The sequence below is a fragment of the Mya arenaria genome, chromosome 7 (assembly GCF_026914265.1).
Source record: "Mya arenaria isolate MELC-2E11 chromosome 7, ASM2691426v1".
NCBI lineage: Eukaryota > Metazoa > Mollusca > Bivalvia > Myida > Myidae > Mya > Mya arenaria.
In genome coordinates, this window is record NC_069128.1 from 14,936,767 (window position 1) to 14,955,621 (window position 18,855).

At 32.8% G+C, this 18,855-nt stretch overlaps 1 protein-coding gene across 1 annotated transcript; it reads right to left on the reverse strand.

Moving 5' to 3' along the window:
- Positions 1 to 12,892: 12,892 nt before the first annotated feature.
- On the reverse strand, positions 12,893 to 14,583 carry LOC128241623 (caprin-2-like). Its single transcript, XM_052958639.1, has one exon. The coding sequence runs from the start codon at positions 14,451 to 14,453 to the stop codon at positions 13,731 to 13,733; it is 723 nt and encodes a 240-aa protein (XP_052814599.1). The 5' UTR covers positions 14,454 to 14,583; the 3' UTR covers positions 12,893 to 13,730.
- Between the last annotated feature and the right edge of the window lie 4,272 nt (positions 14,584 to 18,855).

Sequence of the window (18,855 nt, forward strand, 5' to 3'; positions counted from 1 at the left end):
ACATTATCTTTATCTAAGGATATTATCTTGAATTACATTTGAACGAAATTTAACGGCGCAGGTCGCGTCTTATGCAGTGGAGAAAATTTATTTTAAATCTTCTACAATTGTGTTCATTAATCCTTGATCCCCTAAATGTTAAATAAACAGAAGCGCATAAACAACTCATAAAACTATGTTTCTATTTCTATGTTACTGATCAACTTTCGATGATGATACAAATGTAATTAACAATTGAATGATACGATGCAAATATGTGTTACTTCCGTTTTCTTGAATACGTTAAAAATGTGGCATTTGATCAATAAAATGAGAAAAACCCTTCGTTGCTATCATTTATATTCATAGTTATCAGAAAAATACTTTTCTTAGCTGATGAATAAAACTTCTTTCTTTTATCTATGAAATTTCCACCTGTTTTATTATGCTAACCATTTAAGTAATATGCTTAATTAAATGACATATAGTCATATAGTTTCGAAGCAAATTACATGTTTTTTCATGAGTTTTGGATTTTGCCTGCTCATAAATTATTAACTAAATTTAGAATATTTTTTACACTCCCCAAATTTAGTTTTGCTTTGTATGGTTATTAGTAGTTTTCACAGCCTTATGTTTTAAAGAATAAAAACGGAACAATATGAAAAAAGGCCAAACTGGGTTCGAACACTGAACAACAAAATAGTTGAAAGAGATTTGTTAAATATAGTTCTCATTTCACATCAATTACTGTTTCTAGAACTAGGTAACCCTTGTATTAAATGCTTGTAAGTCATTTTGAAGAAGAAAAACAAGCAGCAGTGAGTTTAAATGAGCAAGGATTGTTTTAACGTATTGACAAGCTGAAAGAAAATTGTTGAAAACTAGTTGATACTTGTATAATTATTTTCTTAAGCCAATGAATCGCACCTCCTTAGATTCTTAGAACAAAGATAATACTTATTTGGAACAGCTAAGGATATGGCTAAAATTCGATGTGTCTCCATGTAATGTCCATCTAAGATTGGAATACCGTTTCGTCTTACATTAGGCAAATATCAAACGATGACCCGGTTTAAAAGTACAAGGTTAAAGTCCAATAGACAACAAACGAGAAACACAAAAGTACAAAACATCTCAGACAGACAACATACAAAACAACACAAGGATACAACACCTGTCTCAACATAATAAATGCATTACCAAATATTGGGTTTTCTAAAGTTTTTTTTTCTACTACTGCATAAAACCTTAAGTAAAATTCCTTAGGAATTAAACCAAGAAGTTCCTTCGCGTTATATTGAATGCCTTAATAGAACTTCCTAAAATGACTGTTAGAGTATAACATTGTTTCTGAATAAAACATGGCAGATTTATACGTAGCAATGATGTTAGTTAGGAATTTGTGATAACTGGCGAGGACTCAGAATGATAAAACATGCAATATTGAAAATGTTTTCGCTCACGATGAAGCAAAATCCTAACATTAGTATGTAAAATTTTACTTGTGTAGTCCACCACAATGCTGAACAAGAAACGCCTCAAAGTCAAATGTACGTAGTGAGAAATCGTCTGTTTTCTTAAATCGCTCATTGCTGATAGTATTGCTCATCCCGATTTTTATGGTGATGTTTTAAAGAAAATTTGTAAAATTAGAATGTTTCCAGCAGGTAGTTGGGCAGATAGACTTAATGAATTACTTGGATTTTATTTAAACCGTTGATATAAAGGCAATATTTTGAAGAGCACTTGCCTTCTTGTTTTTGAAGATGAATACCTGAAACAAAATATTGGGTTGAATATAGCATCCTTTCATAACTAAACTTTCAGTGCTTTGATTTTTATGAAGAATTTGCTAATTCATGTTATCTTTAAAACCTTTTTTGGCGGACACGTGTTGACTAACTCCGAGTGTTTTGCCTGTGACTTAATTTTCTTCAAATATTTTACGTTTTCAAATCATTTGGAAGGAGAGAATAGCATATACAAGTCGCTTTTATTTTTAATAATGTTTTTCTTTGTTTGTTCCCAGTTTTAGTACAATGATGCTTTTTATTATGAAACTCTATGATCACACAGTTTTAAACCTTTTATTTTATAAGGCAGACTGTGTGTGATGTTTTTGGTTTCTAACGATGACTGCATTGTATCTTCAAAAAGTATTTGCATTAGGTGCTCTGAATTGTTTCCCTCCGTCTGCAGATAGAGTTGGGATCTCTAATCATTGAAGTACTTGGGGTTTTCGTTTTTTATTATTATTTGTTTTATTGATAAGTTTCCTCAAGTTAATGCATACTTTGATAAGATTTACCTTTTGCGTTTTAGCTTTATTAAGAATTGTTGGGATAAGAGTGAGGTTTGTGCACATAAACTGGTTTAAACCCACAGTAAATTTACATTTTACTGACCGTTCCAAGGCGGTACCTAACAATTCTTGATAAACACACCAATTATATATATATAATAATATATATATAATATATATATATATATATATATATATATATATATATATATATATATATATATATATATATATATATATAATTGGTGTGTTTATCAAGAATTGTTAGAATATATATATATAGTATTTATGCACTGTGCTGTTTGTAGAGTCTTGTGCTGTTCTATGTTTCTTGTTTGTGATTTTGTGTTCTATGTCTTTGGCGTTTGCCCATTGCCACTAAACCGGGTTTATGTTTAAACTTTTTGCTACTGAGCATGTTTCTGTAGCTTTTTGCATATATATTGAAATAGAGATGTGTCAATAACGTCCCATGTTTCATCGACGCCACAATAATTTAGCCGTAAAATCAAAGTTTATTTTATTTAACAATTAGAAGCGTTGTTTATATTTTCTTTATGAATAAGTGTGGTTATTTGTTTCTGCCTGTAGTTTCTGTTATAGTATTGAAAAGAGCTGCGACTAAAAAAGTGTAATTTACGATGTTTACAAGTCCGGAACAGAAAAGTTCACTTAGAAAATATTGTATGAATAAAAAAGCTTGTAGATTTGTATCTGAATTGCAGTAGTTTGTTGATTTATGCTGTAGATGTTGTGACATGATTGTAATAACAGAATGGATATCTATATTTAGTTGTATTTTAATCAGTTTTAGTTCAATTGTGCATACAGCTACTGCTTAACACTGTCAAGCTTGAACCGAGTCAAGTTCGGCATTCATAGGACAAACACTACTTTTTAATGACGGGTTAGGAATTTGGCGTGTATTCAAATAGTATTGAAAGTTTGTATTGAAGTATTTTATTTGTTGTATGGAACACTGGAATGGGTCTGACACGGCTGTGCTCTGTTTTCCTACGGTGTCGTTTGCGTGTAAAACATGACACAAGCTTTATTCTCGTTCGAAACTAGACTCATTTCAGATGGCATGCAGTAAATCCGCGTTAAGGTAAGAAAATCGCATTTAATTACTGATAAATATAGAATGCCAACGCGTCTAAAAACATCCGATGTGCACGCATCAAACCAATGATACAATTACAGATTTAGACCACTAGAACTACATATACCGTTAAATAACCAGAAAAAAGGGACAAATCAAATTAACAGACATGTGCCACATCAGGAGTTACTATAGATTAATTATCGATTGAATTGTTTATAATTGTTAGAACATGAAACGGGGCTTTACCATGACATGGATACGTTTTGTTCATTAACCAGGTCAATTTTGTTTCAATGGAAAATACAATACCAATTTAGGCATGAGATTAACAATATAAATTGTAAACAGTAGACAATAGGAGTGTTCCTTTAGTTGATTTTTCTTCATGTTTAGTTTAAGCTGTCGTTTGGTTTTGTATCGTTAAAGGCATACGTGCAATACAATTAAGTGCAATAATATGCAGTATAAACTACAGGGACTGGTCCAACAAATTTAAGCCTAGATTTTGTTAAGTTACACATATAGTTAAACAATATAGAAACCCAACAATAGAATAAACAATGGGCCGATTGTTTCAGAATTTTGTTAAGGTTAACATCGTTGTTACTTTTGAAATTGGACTGCTCTGGAAGTTTAATGGATACACTTGTGATTTGCAGTAATTTTAAGAAGATTTCAGAAAACTACTTCAGCTGTACCTGTTTGATTTAAACATACAAGTACACCATAAACTAATTCAGGTTTATAAATAAAACAACGATCTCGTCAATCCCAATGCAAACTCAATTCTGAACAATCGGCCCACATATCAGAAAGGGTTGACACATTAATGCATTAAGGTTTTTGGTTACTGCGATAACATTGTCAGTTGAAACCTGTTTAACCCATAAAATGTATCCAAGAGAGAAGCCTTATTGGAAAAGGTTAGTAATTGTTATTTATCTTTATTTGGTACAGGGATTGATTGAACATAAAACAAACTGACATATCATTTGATGATGAATTTCGTTACAGACATATGTAAAAACGTAAAGGATAGTTTATTTAATTAACTTACCCTGTAATGTAGCACATGGATATAATGCAGAATCCTTGCTATTTATCATATTGTAGGGACTGACATTAATTGGTGCTGCTCATTGGAGTGCATCGAATAAATGAAAACTAACCCATACAGAATATGATTCATCATCAATTTACATAATCACAGATGGTGCATGCAAAGGTTTTGATTAGTTTCATTACGCAATTTGCTGGGTCAATAGATCAGGTTAATGAATTATTTTGTCCTTTACATGTTTAGTTATGTTTTTGATTCATAAAAAAAAAATATTTTAAGCAGGTACTAGAGGGATTTGAGTGCTTGCTTTTTAACGGTGTCAGTTAAATGTCCTCCAACAAATGAGTGAAGATTGTACGTTATTTTTCTGACCAATGTTGGGTTGGAACACTTTCAGTTATTGTAAGGGCAGATAATCCACCAATGTCCCTTACAGGTGGTAAGTTTTAAATTTCAAACCTCATTTTTCTAGACAAAAGTTCATTTCGATATTGTCCGGTAGCCTTTCAAAAGCTTGAAATAACATGAGCAAATTACAAAATTAACCACATCAGACTTTATTTTACGTAAAATGTCTAAATAAACCTAAGTATTGAATACATTTGGCTCTACATAAATGTTGTCCATCACTCTCTATGTCATTAACTAGAGATGAAGATTCATGTCCATAGAATTCCGAAGAGGATAAGGAACCATGTTGAATACAGAATATGTGGTGGAATTAATGGAACATTTCACAGCATTAACTTTTAACTACTGGACCAGTTCCTGATAATTGAAATGATAAATTGGTGACAGTGATATTTATGGAAAATCCACATGTAAAATCATAGCAACATTATACCTTTCTAACCTAGGTAGCAATTTACCGTATACGAGAAGGAAATAACATGACAGCTATAACTGTTTAAGTCGATGGCTATGTTCTTATATTGAATGTAGCAATATATGAAATCGCCGTTATATCAAATAAAGTGATGCTGTTGTTGGTTGGTTGTCGTTTGCTGGTTGTTGTTGTTTCTGTTGTTGTAATTATTATGGTCGTTGTTGTTGTTGATGATGGATTGGATTTAAAGGCCACATGAAGGAATCGTTGATAACGTAAAATTCACGAATGTTTATTTTACATGAAATTTGGATGCAATGAATTCAAAGGAGTTGCGACATAAAATGTCGTTGATTTTTTTTTTTTTTTGTAGTAATTGACTGTTTTCTTTAACGAAAAAGTCGCTCCAACATAGGAATAAATTTCTCTTTAAAATATTTTTTTGCGTCATGAATGATGAAGATTTTCATCGTACTTGTTTCTTTTGCACTTTCCTATGATAATATTTAGATTTGTCATCATTTGTAGTACTTTGGAATCAATTTGTTTTTAGGTAATGATGCATTTTGACATTAAAAGATTCTTTAATTTCATTCAAACAGCAAACCTATTCACGTCAGTCTATTGGATATAATAATGCAAAGTTTGCTTTTACATGCTCAAATGCTAATGTGAACGTCATTCAGAGTTTTTTATCTTCAGCTTTGCATAATTGGATCCATATCAATACAGTATTCCAGTAGCAAGCAATTTGGCGATGGATGGATTTGGAATGTAGCAACGGTAGATTAATGATTAAACAAAACAAGCAAAGTATTTTAAAGATACAATCAAAGTGGTTTTAGTATCCTTATCAAATGGCCAGAAAAATATTGTCGAAAAGCTATACAAACATACGCAAAAAGAGTCAGATTACATAAAGAAGACTGACAACACGGAACAAAACAGAACAGAACATTTTTATGACTCGTAAACTTTATTGCTTTTGTGTCATATTTACATATAAATATATAAACATTACAACTATACTTTGCAGTAAGTGGCTTTTTTGACATATAAATGATGAACTGGAAATAGTTCGAATGCAATTAATAAAAGTAAGTACAAGACTATTATTTAACTTTCGTAAACGTTTACATGTTTGAACAATCACTTTTAATATATATGACTTACTAACATGACAAATATAGTATTAAATACTTAAATTGATGAAACGGATAAAACTTCAGTTAAAACATCTAAATGCTAATGTAAAAAAGCTAATTATTACCCGGCACAAATTAATAATGTGGTTTATATATAATACTAGATTTATATTGTATATCGAATCTTAAATGCTTGCTGTATATATTTATGCTTCAAATTTATTTAAACACAAAAAACATTCATGCGTTGGGGCAGTACAACATCTTAGTATTGATCTAAACTCTTGTGCTGGTTGAACTCCCACTCCAATAAACTATTGGTTTCACTGACCATGCGAGGAAAGTATCTCTACCATTTACTGATAACATTCATGTGCTTAGTACCCGAAATCTTGTTGCATTGTGTATCTCTTTAAGCGTTTTGGGGGCTTTGAGCCGTGTTTCTTTAAAGAAGAATTAAAGTTAGAATGTTGGCTATTGAAGTTTTCCATGCAGTTTCAGTGTCCACTGAATAATAAGCGTCATAGTTTATCAGTAGATGGTTGGCTTTCAGTCCGTCCCTGTAGTTCACATTGCATAACTAACACTATACAACGATGTCCACATTTGTAGCACCTCTGTTCATATGATCAAATGTCGCAGCCCTCGATCGAGGATATTCTTAAAATGATTGAAATTACAAAGTATTGTTGTTGTTTTTTTCTTACTAACAAAGCAAAATTTAGTCAACACTGTTGTGTGTTTCTCAGTGTGAGATTTTTAATTTTAACGGGTGGATAATCACAGCATTTAGACTAGTTGCAAAATTCTATGACAAACCATGGGTTTATCAGGATGGTTTAAAATTGCTGACTGCAAATAATTAAAATGTCTTTAATCCATTCAGCTCAAATGATGATGGTTTAAAACTTTTATTCCAATATTCCTGTTATAAAGGTTTGAAAAATTCGTGTCGTCGATAATATCGCTACGTATTGCAATGAGCGCCGTGCATTTTTTATTTCTAGTAATTTTTTTAAATCATCTGTTAATACTTTGTTTAAAAAACTGAGATCTTGATATGCATATGAAATTCGGAAATGTATTTCATGTACAAGTAGTTACCTCATTTTATCCTTGATTGTTTGACCAGCGTGTTTAAGCTGTCGAGATAAGTCACCAACAAATCGTGTTTAAAACGTATGTGAAAACAAATAATGAAATAAAACAGAAGTCTATGTATAAGGGTTTATTGTTTTACATGTATCTGATAAACCTACCTTTTTTATGACTGGATACTAATTTTGGAATGTCTGCAATACAGTGATATGTCTGTCATGTGATATTTAAGTGTTAATAAATTAGGTTGTAGATAATACATTTTCTGACATAAACGTTAGTTCTTATCATTCAATATGTACATGCTTTTAAAATAACCGCACTTTAAATTGAATTAATATCCGAATCGGAATCGAACCACAGACCGTTAGATCCAAATTCCGTTACGCTCAAGTGAACGAGTCATATGTTTATATTCAGGGAGCCAAATAATTTAATATATGCACAATGCTTCTTCTTTCATATAATCATTTGCTTAAACACACTTCCTTCAGATACATATGCATGATAAAGCGTAAGATCATATCTCTGGCTGAAGTTCATGGGGCAGAGACTGCTGCTTAGTAGTTTTACAAAGTGGACAATGTATTTGCAACCAGCCGTCTGTATTATTCAATGTGTCTAAGTGCATGCCAATTACGAAAGATATACTTTCCTCAACGATAAAATATATACCATTTTATATAGTCATTTGTGTAGATTACGGAATCATTAACCGCTGAGTAACCACTTCGTCATTCCTCAGATCTTTGAACAGTAATGCATTGAACTTCTAATTGAATAGTTACCTTAGTTTTGTCTTAATGAAGTCATTAATCATGTTTGATGTTCTGTTATATGTAATAAAATTGTTAGTTGTTGAGAGCTGTTTGTAATAACTATTGGTTAAACAAAATCATATACCTTTTGAGCTATTTACTTTTTGATCAAGGGGCGATTATTCAAAAGTAAATATTGTCAAACAACTTTCATCATCATGACGTTTACATTGATATCAACAAAATAAATAAGATGATTATGCTTTTAAATCTATTAACGTTATAAGTATGTTTCCAGGTTATTGGCCCTAAATTGAATTACCGCCCTTTGCTCCGAAACAATGGAAACAAGTTTGTGATCAATTTATCTCTAGCTTATATTTGCATTCCCAGCATCGTAAGTCTTATGGACATGGTCGGTAAGTGGGAATACAGGCCATTATCAGTACAAAAAAATGTTAACACGTTTTGAAGTTTTTAGTCTTTTTTCTAAATAATCATGTGTCGATACATACCTTTTTGACGATCAACGATCATTCAGCTTAATTGTTGATAGTTATGCAGTTTCTTTAGAAACTAAAGCATTATGTAAACTCTGGTTTATAAACGATGTATATAGTCGAAGAGATGTGCGAAAATTTGGTGGGTTTGAAAATATCATGATGCGTCTGACGCGATCAAGCAAACGTCGCAGACGGTCGACAGTTCGCGTTTATCCTTTTATATCTTATCTTGCATTTTTGATCTGCAAGAGTCCATACATGAACTTTTAATATTTGATTTCGAATTCAAATGGCCAAAGGAAATCTACGTTGCCGGGACACTATTTGGACATTCAAACAGTTGTCTTAACCCTATCATATACGCCATGGGATACGCGAAATGTTGCTAGGGTTTTTTCTGTTTTATTTGTTTATAAACTGTTTTAAATACACATAAATGAAACTCAAACTTTTGTGTAGAAATGTACACTGCGTTAAACGAGTAAATTCTCTCATAGTCCTCTGATTTAATAATATTTATTATAATATTTTATTGCATGAGAACACATATGACAATGAGAATACCAATGCAAATTTTAACACAATATTTAAACTGACATTATAAATTCAAGCATATAAAGGGATTGGGCCTTGAGTTTATCCAAAGTCAGTTACGGCCCTCATCCCTCAGGACACTTTTGGGAATACATTGCACATTCAGAAAATATCATAGTATCAACTTTGTCAATGCAATAACGAGAAAATTGTTTCAACAGTAACGAAATTATTTCAAGAAGTAAAAATTGCATTTCGTTCTGAGCCATGTGTTTTTGATACATGATCCAGCGGCCTGATTTATCTGGTCAGATTCCTTGAAGTATTGCAGGAAATGGAAAAGCATGAAGTGCTGATTTTGAATTCATTAAACACCTGTATTTCGGTAAATGCATACCATGTATATTTATATATTTTGAGGGACCGCTCCATTGTAATCACCAAAAGTCGAATTAAGTTATCATTTTTAATTATCGTCATGTTTTGACACACGTATTGGCAACAAAGAACACTCACATGAAGCAAAATGGTCTTTAAATGATTTTTAAATGCAACTATATGTCATTGATGATTTCGGATATATTTCAAGGGGTTATATCAAGAGATTGACGGATGTACATCCTGGAGATGTTTCTTTAACATACTGTTTGAGAACATTGGGAACACAGCTGATATTGTTTAAGGCAATTTATTATGAAATTTAATAATGTATCGCCTGATCCTGTTCTAAACTTCATGATAAAAATGAGCCACTACACATTAATTAACAATAATTACTATCTCGACATGAAATATGAAATAGTTGCTACAAGTAAATACATTCATGATTAAGTAAAGTGCTTTGCATGTTTCAGCAATTACTGCGCATGATAAAGTCTTACAGCATATGAGTGTTTCTCTTTTTTTGTGCAATTATTCAATTATAAAAAGACGATTATCACTAGAAGCTCGAGGTTATGTAAATGTTGGGGAATGATTCTGATTACAAACAAAATGGATGATTGCTCAATAAGCATCCATGACTGCAGGATCAGACAAACTATATAAATCATATATACAACGGAAGGGCGTTTTGGAAAATCAATGCCAAGGTAATTCAGTTAACGAAATAATGAATTTTACATACATTTTAACAGCCGACAGTCCAATTAAAACTACACAAAGGAACACAATTAAACAATTACGAGCTTATTTCAAGCACTATGATCAAAGCCATTCGAACAAACACTCAATGAGCCAAGTAACGCCGCAAGACAGCAGACACAGCTTACACAAGTAGTGAAGTTTTCTATTTCGCACATGTAAATGCATTTGAGAGGGTTTATTTGGCCACCAATCTATCCACATAGCTATCGGTGATCGGCAGATGCCATACTTGATGTGGCCATTGGTATGTCAACACAGGTATTGGTCCTCGGGCGAGGCCTGTCCTGATGAGGCCACTTGTCTATGAACATTATAGCCTGTCCTCGTAAACAGAAACAGGATTAGATCCAGTCTGCAGCTATCCATGCTTCGATCGAATAAGCATGTTCCAATTCAGCCTTTTTATGCCTCGTAAAATTGCTGTCTGGTGAATCGTGTAAACAAACAATCTGACGATTTTTCTTTTTGTGTCAACATACGGACACTGCTTCGGAATTAATCAACATCCAATTCTATCATAGAAATGCAATTTTCCGGTCTCCTATCTCATACGTCATATACGCCAATTAAGAGCAATATCAAGAATATTTATTGGCCGAATTGTTAATAAATCAGGCTTTTTAATAAGGCAATTGCTGGCAAATATGAGCATTTTCTAAATTGGCCTTTCCAGTGCTTGTTGACACGAACAATTGTCTCAGGCATTTCCAGAGGTCAACAGTTGCGGCACACTTCGATAAAACAGTACCATACACGAAAAGATATTTAGTCCTCCTGTTTATGTATAAAAATAATGTGTCATACAGTAAGCATTATGCACTGTTACAGCCGCTGAGAGTCTTAAAAGAAAATAAAACGAAATCAAAGGAAAACGGAAGAACGAAACGTCATCGTCTTTATTTTGCACAATGGTTTGTTTCTCCGCGTTATGCACTCATTTATATGTGCCGTTTAAATCGTAACTTTAGTGAGATGATTGTTTACGATGGAAATATTATCACACAGGAATGGAACATGGGTCTTAATCATAAGCAAGTTGGATAGGTCTCTGTTGTTGCGTCTATATAAGTCAAATAGTAGATAATATTGGGGTTATCTCTGTGGTTGTGCCCATTTACACTAGGCACTGAAATAGTTGTTTTTACAAGCCGTCGGTACCAACTTACCTTCACAAATGATCTTGTCTTTCATTTCCAAGGATAGTGCAAGTCAAATATGAGTTCCGCCATAAATCATTCGCCTCATGTCCTGTCAAGGATGAAAAAATACTAACGTATGTGCATAAATTAGAGTCGGAATATGTTATTGTACTTAATATTGCATTAAATTATCGAGGCTCTTCTTTTGTGAGTTTTGTGGTTTTACCATTTTTCCGATATTTTCATTACCAATTTTGACGTATTGATGACAGGAATCCATTCTATAACCAGTAGTATGTTTATATTTTATTTAGCGTTGCTTTGAAAGAACGAATCGTGAATACGAAATAATTATATTCTGTTGTTTTATTATAACAACTGGGTATGTGCTGATTGTGTATATAATAGTGTATATATATTGTGTTTTGAACTCCTACTATGTTTCATCATTTGGTGGAAATAAAAATTATTGATTTGAATTGAGTTGAATTGAAATAAAAGTTTTCCATTAACATAATATTTAACTAGTTACAGAGTCGAACGTCTTTCTAAAGTTAATAAATACACAGAATAGTTTGTTTCTTTCTTATGTTTACAATACTTTGACAATAAATGCAAAATAAATATATTGTCGATAGTGCTATGTTTTTTTTTTTCGAAAGCCAGCTTGTTTTTGTAAACAAAAATACATTTTCTTCAATGAAAGTTGTAAGCCTATCATTTAATATCGCATCAAATAGTTTACCAATGCAGCTTAAGATTGTAATTGGTCTGTAGTTTTCTGGGGACATGTCGCCTTTATTTTTATACATTGGTAGTATAACACCAATAAGCCAAGATTCTGGTAGAATACCAGTTTGCAACACAATATTGAACAATTAAAGTAAATAACTTCTAATTTAATAATTTAGTAATGTTGTTATACAAACTATGCAATACATCAACATCTTGGTAATCTGCAGTACGTTCTTCAACATTATCACTATTTGTAGCGTTCAAATATTATATTAAAGAAATTCAATCAAAGCTTATCCATCAACATATGTGTTTCGAGATTTGCTATTTAAACTTTTTACATACCTCCAATAATGTTATGGAGATTTACTCTGCATATTCTTTAATTTCTTTTTTTGAATTTATGTTTATCATTTTCAACAACAGTTTTGATACTTTTTCTTGTATCTTTACTAGGATTTTACATACTTTGTTTATTCATATCCGATTTGCAAGACTTATAATTTTGTTTACTACTGTTATATTCTTTACGGGCATTATTACAGTTATTATCAATCTATTTTCCTTTTGTCCGTAGTATTTTGTAAACAATGATACACAGAGATGATATGTGATAGTAATTATTAATATCATCATGATTCCTGGTGCAAAATAACATTGTAAGATCAAACATGAACATTTTCAATGCATCGTCCGAACCCACCTCAATCGCAGGCAGATTATTATTTCATTTGACATGAAAAGAAGCTGTCGAAGGTATACTAATATAATAAACGAACAAACAGCACATACTGTTTATTGCTTAATTTATAAACAGCATATCGATAAATCAAAATCGATTATAAGCAAACTGTCAAGTAATGTGCAAATGAAAGTATAATAGGACATACCAGAGGTTATTCGACCTAAACCATTACGGTTTCTCATCATAGTGATATACAAAATAAATTTAAGCAATTTTTAAACAATAAACACGAGTATGATATGCTTCATAACTATGACAAATGAACAAAATGATACTTAAATATTAAGCAATGCATGAGTTCACTAATATGAAAACAACGGAACAAATACTGATATTTCATCACATCATGAATATATTATGCAAAGAAAAAAAGAGAAAAAACAACAACAAGAAAAAACAAAAGAACATAATGATTATGAAAGCAACACGCAATTAACAACATATACAAATCAGAAAAGTAAAAGAGTAAGTACATAACAAGTATCAAGAAGCAAGGTAGTCTTACATTCAAGTTTTGTCATGTCATATGAGCCTGCTTCTATCAAAACCTAGGCTAAATATGAACCATATTCCCTGTTATGTTCATGGTGCATTATACATTTTAATTTGGTTGTTTAATGTCCCTGTGACACATTTTCATTTTTTACATTCATTAATTATGTAACAAAACACCCGAAAAAGAACTCCATCGATACTCATTTTCATATATTTCATCAATGTCGTAGTTTGATTGAACCCAAACTCTGCTTTCCTCCAGTAATTCAACGATAGCATCGGCAGAGGTACAAACCGGGTTTGTGGCATCGCTGTGTGCTCCCTTGGTGTGTATTTTTCCGTCCACCATGACATCATATGTGATGTATTTGTTCGTTTGAGAACACAAGTGAATAGTGAATAAATACACGCCCTCCACTGGACAGGTAAATACTCCTCTGTTATTATCATACCCGCTACCATTGTTAAACATGACGTCCTTGAAAATCATAGTTTGTCCTTTATCCAATGACAGAACCTTCATTCTTCGAGCTTTAAACATAACAGTCGGGGTCACAAGCGAGTCTTTATACGAAGCAATCTGATCTAAACTGGACTGAACGACACTTTCCAAGCTGGTCTTCAAGTCATAATTTTCTTGTTTAAGTTTCTGCCAATCATTTCGATAGCTTTCAAGTTCACTTTTCATGTCCCCTACTTCCTTTCTTACTGTTTTTTCTTGCATTTCTTCTTTATACTCCATTCGAACGAGTTTTTCCAAAACCTTCTCCTCAAAATCAAACTTTGAGCAATGCGGTTCATTGCAGCTTACTTTACCAAGGTACGTGACGATCACATAAACAAATATTAAACCCAAAACCGGTGATCTTCGAGCCGCCATTACGCTGGATAAATTTATGAATATTAAAACAGTTCATAGGTAAAATTACTTCCCTTTGTTCCTGAACAGTTTCCGAACTCACAGCACTTGTGTTTCAAAACACCACACAAATGAATAATCTCAATTTCGGATAAAGACAGCTGTATCCACTTTGTGACTTTTGTATTAGAGCTTAAGACATATTATCATGAAAATAAATAGCAAATATCCAAACGAAACATATTACGTGGGTACTTATACACATATATGCCACGAACATTTTGCTAAACTCGATTAAGTAATTGAACTATTATTCATTTTAAGAAGTATATCTGATTCACTTATGTCATGATTATACCTTGACTGTGCGATGAAGTAAGCAGTAACTAATTGTATCAATTTGATTGCATTGTTAATTCAATAAAAAAAATCTTTAAAGGGTTAAATTATATGAATGGAGCTTCATTCGTGATGTTCATCAAAATGTGTTGACATGTTGAGATATGTTTAATTGATCTTTCAAGTATTAAAGATGGCAAATTTTATGGATTGCAAAATTGCTGTTGACTATAAAGAAAGTTGCTGCCGCAAAAGGGGTGGTGGATAAAGATGAAAGGTGATTGGTTTGATAAAATGAGTGTTAATTTCAGGAGGTATACATTTTCTCTCCTTACTTAGAAACTAGGACAGTTTCTTTTAAATGACAATTATCTTGCTCAAGTGAGCGGACGGTGTCATTTATAGACCAAACAAAAAGTTGTGCAGATCACTCGGACACTTTTAAACAATAACAAGTAAGAATTAAAAACAATGCGTTTGTGTACATCGGGTATTCTTTGCTCAGTTGCAAGTACGTGATTTGTACATCTTTTCTGAGATTACAATATAACATAACGTTTCGAAGTACCCTCGTATAACTAAATTCATAGTAAATTGACATCAGCTTTAGAATTATGCCCTGAACGTAAACAATATGTTTTTATCAGCGAGATGCCAAGTTATTTACAGAACATGCACAGGTTCAGTTCCAGGCCAGTTGCAATAACAAGCACTGAATTAACATGCGGCCAAAGCACATAGACCGCTCTCGGAGACGCCAACAAATCTGCATATTGTATGATGCCATGTAATAGAATTGATTAAGCGAGACTCCGTGGCATCAAAAAAACAAGTCATTTTGCAATGCTGCGCAGCATGTAACACATCCTTAGGGTTTAAATACAGGAAAAAGCTCAGGAAATGATCATCTCTGTAAGACAAACGAAATTTCTTGCTATAATGACACTTCAGAAAACATCCCCCCCCACCCACAAAAAAAAAAAAAAAAAAAAAAAAAACAACAAAAAAAAACTTAAAAAACAAACTTGGTGATGTTTTCAGCAAAAGTGTGACTGTGGACAATAACTGTGAGTGTCATCGAATTCGTTCAGTCGAAGTGAACCACTGCATTGCATTGGATGGGTTCTAGTTTGGACGTCAGAGGATACGTAGCTTGGAGCCTAACTTGGGACACTTAGCGCCCATTTATTTCGAAACTTTTGGCTATTTGAAGTCTTAAATGGTGCAGTGTAGCTACTCCTAGAAATGTTTTTCTTACGTAATTGATTCACTTGACCATTTTTGGAGGCCCCTGAAACCGTAAGTAACAGTTGCTTATTGATTTTTGGCTTGAGATAATATATGTGTGTGTGTGTGTGTGTGTGTGTGTGTGTGTGTGTGTGTGCGTGTGTGTGCGTATGTGTGTGCGTGTATGCGTGCGTGCGTACCTGCGTGCGTGTGTGTGTGTGTGTGTGTTTTAAACAACATACCCACTACTGTCCGATTTTGAACGTTGATGCCATAAGTTATATCAACGGTCGCAAAAATATTGAAACAAAGAGCAACCATATAACTGTTTGCCAAATGAAAACATGAGAATATGTGTGTGATCGTTCTTGGAGGCACAGTCAGATATAGATATAGGTATTGTAGGCGACACATTGCCTGAATGTGGTGAACAATTATGCAAAGATGAATTAAAATTAGTTCCACCTCAGATTACTTCAAGTCAGATACAGAACGAAAATTTAAGAAGCCCGAAGTTAGTGTCCTTGACCATCAACCGATATCCCTGGGCATTGTCCGCGACACATTGTTTCCCTTACTAATGTATAAACCCTTGGTAATTACATTTATTTACAGCACAGACCCTTAATATATCCCCACCCAACACATTCACCCCCCCCCCCCCCTGCACACACACACACACACACCAAAAAATATACAATAGCAACAACAGAATTTAATGTGAATTGCTATACAAGGTTTTGAACACTCACTTCCTTTAGCTTCATAGTTCGGCAGTTATTTGGTCTAACACTGTTAACTTAAAGTTCAGACACAAAATGAATAACATACGTGTATGTCACTACAGATAAGAAGTTAAGAAGACCAAATATGGTGTCCTTGACCATAAACAGATATCCCTGGGCATTTTCGCGACACATTGTTTCCCTTACTAATTTCTAAACCCTCACTTATGATATTTGTTAACAACAAAGACCCTCAACATATCCCGACCTTACACAATCCTACCCCCACATCCCAACCCCGAAAAACAATAAAATAAATAAATACACACAAGAGCAGCAACAACATTTAAAGTGCGTTGTTATATAAGGTTTCAGATTCATAGCCCGGCACTTTGCCCACTGCGTTATGTAAGTTACTGTCAACATCTTGAAAGATAATCATGCAAACTAATGTACTCAATTAGTGAATATGTCAGTTGTTTTCTTTTGTTAGGATTAATTATGAACTTTTAACAGAAGAAACCATCGCGTGTTACAGCTATGACTAAGATGATTATTGTTGCATTGAAAATTTTGATAAAACCTGTAACTTTTGTCATTGTGTCTGCATTCAAAACGCCCATAACAACGACGCTTTTACTATATTATCAATATTATCTTTTTATCAGCCAGTTGTCCTTTCAACGCGCACAATATAGGTTAACGCCATTTTTTTAATCATAAACAATTATTATTTTTAACTATTAACTTGACTTTAAAGCTGCACTCTCACAGATTAAACATTTTGACAACTTTAATTTATTTTTTGTCTTGGAACGAGCCTGTTTTGCGAAAATCCATGGAAACCAGTTATATAAGACGGCTGACAAATATTAGATGGCATATTTTTATATTTACGTTCAACAATTGATGTTTTATGCATTTTTCTTAAACCGTTAGTAACGGTTTAGGCATAAAACATTAATTTTCGAACGGAAATATAATCTACGACCTGGTTTTTTGTCAGCAATTTATATCACTGGTTTGCAGATATTTACGCAACAAATTGGCTCTTTCCAAGCTTAGAGCTAGTATTTATACCTCTTTCTTTCATGCTTTACGATGAAATATGGGGTTTTAACAGTGAAATAACAACAGTGAAAATATCAACTTTCAGAACTACTTTTAAATTCATTTGTTGTTACATGTACTTGCCTTGATCAAAACAGAACACTTGACTTCAGTTAATTATGTCAAAAAATGTAAAAAAAATAAAGAAATATTTTATAAATTTAAATAAATATATAATTGGAAATTAACAACTTACCGTTTATTACCGGTTATCCCGTTTATCAAACATTTTGCTGATCTTTGAAGCTGAATGTTCGAACATTTGCTTTCATACCAAGCAAATTACAGACAAAAACAACTGTTCGAACATAAATAAAATTTTATTTCATCGTTCAAATGTATTTTGAACTGTTAACCGTTATAGTACGTAAAATGAGCTTCCTGGAGAATTCACACAACAATTTACCGATAGATCCGATATTTTTTACCCCACCCACACCTCAAATTGTGTCAACGATCCAGCGTAGCATTTACTCTTTATCTGGACAACAAACATTTTATAGCGAAACAGACTGGTCTCTGACAGTAAGATGACTGAACTGAATATTAACTTACTATAAAAACACGCGTACATGCAGTCTTAAACTTAGAAGAATGGTTAAAATCCAATGAGTATCCACATTTGTTTTGCTAACACATTTGACCTTCCAAATTTTCATTCTTTAAATAGCGGCGTGGTAATTTGGTGATGTATTCTTGCCCATCTTAAAATAAAAAGTGTTTTCATTAGTTTTTGGAACATATGTGCGCTAATAATACTTCATAGTTTACTGTTCATAAAGCTTTGCAAAAAAACGAGCGAATATTAAGCTATAAGAATGAATAGCAGAGAACTATTTCTCAGCAAACCGAAAGTAGAAAAGTTGACAGCTATAATTATGCATGAGGGGCGCCCCACGGGTAAGCGGCGTAAAGCCCACCCTTTTCAAAAAAGGGGGTAATTTAGAAATAAATAAAAAAACAAATAAAACTCTCTTTACCTATCATGTTTATCAAGTCAACAGTGTAAACAACATTTTTCT